We start from the raw sequence: 7219 nt of genomic DNA, 5'->3' as shown, positions 1-7219 counted from the left end.
ACCCAACAAATAAATTTACTTCTAAAAGAATACTCCCTCCGTTCCATTTTACTTGATGTTGTAGAGTTTTTCATGCAGATTAAGAAATAACATAGAGAGAGAATCTTTTCCAAATCTACCCATATTAATAACTTCCTAAAAATTTAAAACACCTAGTTTTTAGTTTCTATATTTAGTGTAAATTACGAATTCCGTTGTAATTTAGTTGGGATAGAGTATTTATTCTCCGTGGAGTAAATTTAAAAATTAAATTAATTATGCATTTACTGATTTCAACGAAAATTAAGTAACCTGTTAAAGGGGTGACAAATTCCATTAGAGGGGCGGCAGTGTGATAATAGTGTCCCTCTAGTCGGTTAGGGGATGTCCTATAGGGGGTGTAAATTGACTAGATTACCCTCCCCATTTTTTAACCTAAATCAAAGCTAAATTGAAAATTTGTTTTCTTTCTTCTTCTCTTCTCCCCCTCCCATCAACCGTAACTTCCATTAAAACTCAAAATTTCATCGTCTCCATTAAAACTCAAAATTTCATCGTTTTCGATTAATCGACGATTCGAAAATTAATCAAGTGTAGTGTAATGACTTATATGTTTTTGAAAACCCAGTTACGGTTTGGTTTATTTTGTTCGATTTAAGTTTAATTTCTATCAAAAATTGGGGTTTTAGATGAAAATTGAAATTCAAATTCCTGGGTTTATGTGAGTTACGGTTGATTTTAACTCAATTACGAACCGTAACTGGATATTTTGATGTTGTTACGGTTGGTAACTGAACTATTACCAACCGTATGTTCTTATATCTGAGAATTTTCTTCAGTTACGTTTTTTTTCAACCGTAAGTGAACTTAGGGTTGATGTCGATACCAGAATTACGAACGGTAAATAATCCTGGAACCCAAAGTTCAGAAAGGTCACCAATTACGGTTCATAACTAAAATTCAAGATGAACCGTAAATACTGTTACGGTTGGTAACCAGTTTAGTTTACGAACCGTAACTAAGTTACGGTTCGTCTCGAGCAGGTTACCAACCGTAACTGATTTTACGATTGGGTTTTTCCCAAATTTAACCAGTTACGGTTGGTAGTTCATCTTTCACCAACCGTAACTAAGATTTACGGTTGGCTACTAGCAAAATTCTAACCGTAATTAGCTCTGAAAATGTAAAAAAATGGTTTTTTTTTAAACTCTAAAATCTGATTTTGTTTTAATTTAGAGTTAATTGAAGTGAAACTTAATCATTGACACCAAACTAGATTATCAACACTAAACTAGTTTAGCAATACTAAACTACATAAGGGTTAATTAGTCATTTTTAGTTTTTTTTATAAGGGGCACTTGGAATTACCATGTAATGACCGTTTTTGTCCAATTCACTACCGCCTCTCTAATGGAACATGCCGCCCCTTTAACAGGCTTGAAAATTAATGGTATGGTATGATTCCAAAGCAAGGAAAAATTAGTGAGAATTTGGGAAAAATATCTAAACACTCGTCTATTTTGGAACATATAAAAAATCCTAAAACATCAAGTAAAACGGAACGGAGGGAATATTTTGTTGTTGACAAATTCAGTTTGAGACCCTTTCTAACATTATTTTCGCTTTCTGGAATGGATGTTTGTTGTGTATATATTTATAGATAGATAGACTTATGCCCCACCAAATTGTTGTTGAAGCCCTCGAATTTCATAACCCAATCAAAACAATAGCCAAACAGCATCAAAATATGGAGGTATAATTTCAAAATTAGACATACACAAAAACAGAAGATACAAAGCAAAAGCCCTAACAAGATCTTCCAAAGCTTGAGCTACAACTCCAGACCCCAATCAAAACAATAGCCGAAACGCATCGAAAAAATCTGAACGTACAATTCCAAAAGTAGGATATGTAATGGATTTACCTAACTTAAATCTGAAGCGATAATTAAATGTATCTGAGATTAACAACTTCAGTTTGATGTTGCTGATCCCCTTGCAATTTCAGAACCCAATCAAACAATAGCAAAACCGCATGAAATTCTGGAGGTTTAATTTCAAAGTTAAACCCTAACCAAGTTAAAGAGAACAATACCTCATGGCGGGAAAGAAATTGGGGTGAGCCTGCTTGCTAGGTAAGAGTAAGTCTTTAAAAAAATTCTACAAAACGGGATGAACGCAGTAAAATCCACGGAAGAATACTGTCGAACAGGCAAAGTCTTATATAGGTGTTTTTGGTATCAGAATTAGGACACATCCATATTTTCGGAAACAGAGCTATATTAAGAAATGTCTGGTATACAGTTACTGTCGGCACTGTGAAACCATTATTCAAGGGTGCTTGACTAAATCAGGAAATCAAGGGGATCCGACGACCAAAAATATACCTCGCCCAACTATCGATCTTCGCCGCCGGATGACAAAATCGATGGTCGGATTTATCAGTCTACACAAACAACACTTCTTTTCATAATATATATATAGATAATTTTCAAACAAAAAATCAAACTAAAATTAGGTAAATATTTAATATTTGTTTTTATTTTTATTTTTGACAAATTAAATGAAATGGTATCTTAAATAGTTTGAAAAAAATATAATAATATTTAAAGAATAAAATATAAAAAATAAAAAATTAATTGTATATATATTTAAGGGTAATTTTTGTCATTAAAATAAAATAAAGACAAAAAGGATAAATCAAACATTAAATTTTGGTGGGACCAAAGCTTATGCTTTTGTAGCTTTTAAAAACTCCTCCTCCATAGCTTTTAAAAATTGAAGAATTTGGGTAAAAAGCACTTTGATTTTTTTTTACCAAACACCAATTTCATAAATTATTGACATATATAGGTTTTGAAAGTGCTTTTGGAAAATAAAAACATTACCAAACTCAGCCTTAGGGTTAAAACCAATGTGGGGTTATTTTGCGAACTCGAGAGGAATGTCGGAGATGAAAAAGAAAAAATTTTACTTGCGAAGCTCATTAGGCGATCCATAAGGAATTTTTGATAACATGTATGGGATATTAAAAAGTATATATGCTACTTAAGCAACACGTTGTTATAAATATTTAATTGAATATTAATTTAATATTATATTCTTTTGTAAACATATTAGTTCCAAATTAATATAATAATATGATTTTAGGTGATTTTCATCTGTTGTGGTTAAAAGCGATTTCTAAAGCTTCCGGCCCCACCAGAAAAATTTAGACTAATAGGAATTTTTGGTTTTTTCGCACCACTCTTTGGTTTTTCTGCACCACCCGTTTTTGGTATTCTAATCGAGTGCTCCATGCTTACGCATCTAATAATTCAATCTTTTGCTGGTTAACTCTCTGTTACCATTCCCTCATTTTTTGTTCCAGCAATTTCTTCTTCGTTTATAATTTGATTGATCAGTTTTGTTTTCTTTTCTTTTGCAGATATTGATTCGAGATCATCGAAAAGGAAACTGTTAACGGAAGAGAAAAAAACAATATTTAGGGTTTTCACATAACCTAACCGAAACCCACTTTCCTCTACTGATAACAATTGTTTACTCCAAACTATAATATCCGTTATTCTGATAACCAAGAATCACAACGGTCGAAGGAAAGTTGGTGCTACACCATCTGTATCAAGAGATCACGCTAGTTATGATTGATATTTATGTTTTGAAAACATGATAATATTTATGGTTCACTTCCCATTACATCCGATTTTTAATTTGTTTTCCGCTATTGTAGATTTATGTTCTGGCGTTACGCGTCAACTAAAGAAGAGCATTGAGGTGGGTTACTTAATTATAATCTTGCTGTAGCGAGTGATACAGTTATCGATAGTGATCAGTATATGAACCATAATAGCAGAAGCAATTCCAAGGTAATTGAGCATTTGTATCTTATCTTATGAATTATTTCAAGTACCTCTTAAATCTTATGGTTATTTGGTTTAAATGAAGTAGTTACGGTTTATTATCAATTGGCCATAATTACAATGGCCAATTGAAATTGTTGTTGGTAGAAACTATGTTGCTCATGCTAATTCAGAAACGGACACCACCAGTATATCCTTAAACATTTGAAATCTTCAGCTTTATATATCAATGGTAAATCTCTGGAAAAAGAAAGTGTACAGTTCCATAATCTATTGGTTGCTGTTGTTTCTCAGTAATAAGATCTTTGTATTTAAGTTGCTCTATGATCCAAAACAGATCTACATGTTTTCTTTAGTTGGATGTACAAAACGTTTAGTTAATCCAAGGGTCATGGGTACTCCTAAAGTGTACAAAGTCAGAACCTTTTTTATTTCCCTTATGATTCAATGCATTTGTCAACAACAATTGAACCCACTGGCATGGCCCGTAGTATTGCGCCTGTTTGCTATGAAATTGAAAGGACATGACTTCCTTATCTAATTTCAGTCTCTAACTTACCAGTAATTTCAGGAATCTTCGATTCTTTAACTGGTGGTAATTCCTCTTGCGAAGCCGTTATTTCCACTCGAAGAGGAATGGTTCTTTTAAAACAGGTACAAAGAAGTTAAATATCCCCTACTTTGTATAAAATTTCTCTATGCAAATGTTCCGCTGCGTTTGTCCATTTGTACACTGGGTAATGTTCGAATTTGCAATTGTGTATATTTAGATATTTTGGGAAAGTGGACTTACGGTGTATTATCTGAATACTCCTGGAATATTGTTTTCATTTCTTTAGGTGATCTCTCTATGTGATAGAGATATACCAAACATGGCGAGAGATAATCTGAAAGTTTGATGTTTTTTGTAGGTTCGGAGAAGGGGGGTAACAGTTTCGCACAGATGTTGTACAAAATCTTAATTAATGACAGAGAAGAAGAAGCGATAAAGAAATTCCTAGAAGTAAGTCGTACAACTATATATTTTCTTAGAATGCTAAGTGTATGTTGCAATGCTCCAGTGGTATTTCATTAGAGCTTTAAATGAATGCAATCAAAATGAGTAATAAGCTGATAATGAAAAGGTGTCAGAGATTCACTGTACAGAATCCAGCTTAATGAAATAAAATTTTCCAAGAGAAAATGCACGAGTCTAACCTATCCTTCAAATCCCCAAAATGTTAGCTATAGTGGATAATTTTGAAACCAAAAAATGGAAAATCATGTTGTTTGAGTGAAACTACAAACTGGACAAAATTTCATCCGTGTCGTCAGCATTGGGTTGGAATTGATTGGTTTTGAGATTTAGTGTAATGTAAACGGAACTTTTGATGTTATCTATATATGTTCATTTGTGTAGGTTTACTTGCATGATTTGGTTGTTTCATTTGTCACCTGTTGGATCTTGCTGTTAAAGCTAGCTAGATGTGAACTACTAAATGATACTTTTACACTTTCAAGGTAGTGCTATATATTTACTTGTTGGGCTGTACTTTGTTCTGCAATTGAGTAATACACAATACAATCTTTCTCGGGTTTAGCATGTGCATTGTGTCGTGTATCTCGATTTCGATGAGTGGGTACACCATGTTCCTTGATGGAGACTGACTCTCCGATTCACCTTATGGGGATGTTGGCAGACCCGCATTTGAAAAAATGCAAGCAAGGTTTATGTGTCGCGGCACTGGAACTTGCAGCAGAGGAGCTTGCGTGTTGACAACAAGCGACAGCCTCAACATGCTTCCAATGCTTGGATTCGCAGGAGTGGATCATGATAAAGGTTACAAGTTGCAACTCATGTGGGGAAGGAGGGAGGTGATACTCCTATAACTGTAACTATATTTGTCCATGATGTTTTAACACATGCCAAGATTTTATAACATCTCTTAGATGGTTTTCTTAAATCCAAACACCTTTAGTGACAACCTACTTGATAGCTCCAGTTTTTAGGGTATGTAATGCATCATTAGTTGAGTCGAAATGTCAGTTTTGACATATTCTTAGCTATCATATCATGGAGGAATCTGAGTGTCCAAGTTTCGGTTGGGTATCTCAGAAGTCTTAATATATAATCAGGATATTTATAGTTCTGAATTTAAGTATTTGTGACTCGAATATGTTGTAATTATTGATGGATGTCTAAACTTGAGATCCATCTATCTCTGACTGGCTTCCAGCAAAAATAAGAACATTTATTTCATGTTCTGGACAGGTGGTTAATATCAACAAAATCCTTCAGAAATGTGGATATCAGATGGGAGGGTTTGAGACTATGTATATACGGGATGGAAGCTAACTGCCATGATATTTATATAACATTTTTGTTGGTATTCCAAAAAACGTAGAGCCTAAGTATCGGCTAATCAAGAACGGACTTGACACAAGATAAAGAAATCGAGAAATCTAATAAAGGAAAGGAATAATATATCCGTGGAGTAAAGAAGACGAAGGCCGGGGAAGCTGCCAAGAAGAAATGAGAACATTGCACTGAAATTGTCTTGCTTTTTAACTTACATACTGCCATGAGATGTCAGTTTAGCTGTATAATCTACTTTTTTTTCTTGGTATGGGTTGTGTAAATAAGTTTTAAGAAAGAAATATTAATTGATTGTTTAGTATAGGTTGCGTAAAAAAATAAAAATTCATCATTATGGTTGCTGATATATGGAAGTACCAGGCCAACCACATTTTTCCATTTTCGTTGCAAACACCATTAAGTCTCACATTTTGCTGTTTATTCGCTGGATGATCGAATTCACTTGTACTTTCTACAAAGGCACTAAAATAATATTAGTAACTAAAATATTATATCATATCTAATATAAATATGGGTATAAAATGTATCATATACATGCTTATCACTTTTTAACTTACATATTGCCAGGAGATGTCAGTTTAGCTGTATAATCTACTTTTTTTTTTTTGGTATGGGTTGTGTAAATAAGTTTTAAGAAAGAAATATTAATTGATTGTTTAGTATAGGTTGCGTTAATAAAATCTCATAAAGGGTTGTTGATCTATTTTTTTTCATCTTTTGATGAGACTTTATTTCCCATTTATCATATTCTTTTTGTAATAGTATGTTAAAAGCTGAATTCGTTTTGACTGCAAGCATACTTATATTACAGACTCTAATTCTGGAAGATAATCAGGACGCCCAATCTGAGGTCGTGCAGAGAACGGGCGCACAACTAGTTTAATTAAATGTCACTAAGTCTACATAAGCATAACTACTCGGTCACATTCCAGTTCGTGTTATACATTGTCCCCTGCATCATATTCCCAAACCCTTCATATGATCCTCCGGCTTAAGTTCATGCACCTTGATTCCAAATCATTGAT

At 33.5% G+C, this 7219-nt stretch overlaps 1 protein-coding gene across 5 annotated transcripts; it reads left to right on the top strand.

Moving 5' to 3' along the window:
* The first annotated feature begins 3228 nt into the window (after positions 1-3228).
* On the top strand, positions 3229-6542 carry LOC113315074. Of its 5 annotated transcripts, none has more exons than XM_026563387.1 (7): positions 3229-3309; positions 3406-3844; positions 4401-4492; positions 4750-4841; positions 5238-5338; positions 5518-5692; positions 6090-6542. In XM_026563387.1, exons 4-7 carry the CDS (start codon positions 4782-4784, stop codon positions 6171-6173), a joined length of 420 nt encoding a protein of 139 aa, XP_026419172.1. In that variant the 5' UTR covers positions 3229-3309; positions 3406-3844; positions 4401-4492; positions 4750-4781; the 3' UTR covers positions 6174-6542. The 5 variants fall into 5 exon arrangements, 4 of the variants coding, with proteins under 4 accessions (XP_026419172.1, XP_026419174.1, XP_026419173.1 ...); XM_026563389.1 differs by lacking the exon at positions 3229-3309 and having other exon boundaries at positions 3316-3615; positions 3709-3844; XM_026563388.1 differs by lacking the exon at positions 3229-3309 and having other exon boundaries at positions 3316-3844; positions 4410-4492.
* Positions 6543-7219: the final 677 nt, after the last annotated feature.

The sequence above is a fragment of the Papaver somniferum genome, chromosome 10 (assembly GCF_003573695.1).
Source record: "Papaver somniferum cultivar HN1 chromosome 10, ASM357369v1, whole genome shotgun sequence".
NCBI classification, from domain to species: domain Eukaryota; kingdom Viridiplantae; phylum Streptophyta; class Magnoliopsida; order Ranunculales; family Papaveraceae; genus Papaver; species Papaver somniferum.
Note: the sequence above shows the minus strand (reverse complement) of the source record. Positions and strands in the feature narration are given on the sequence as shown.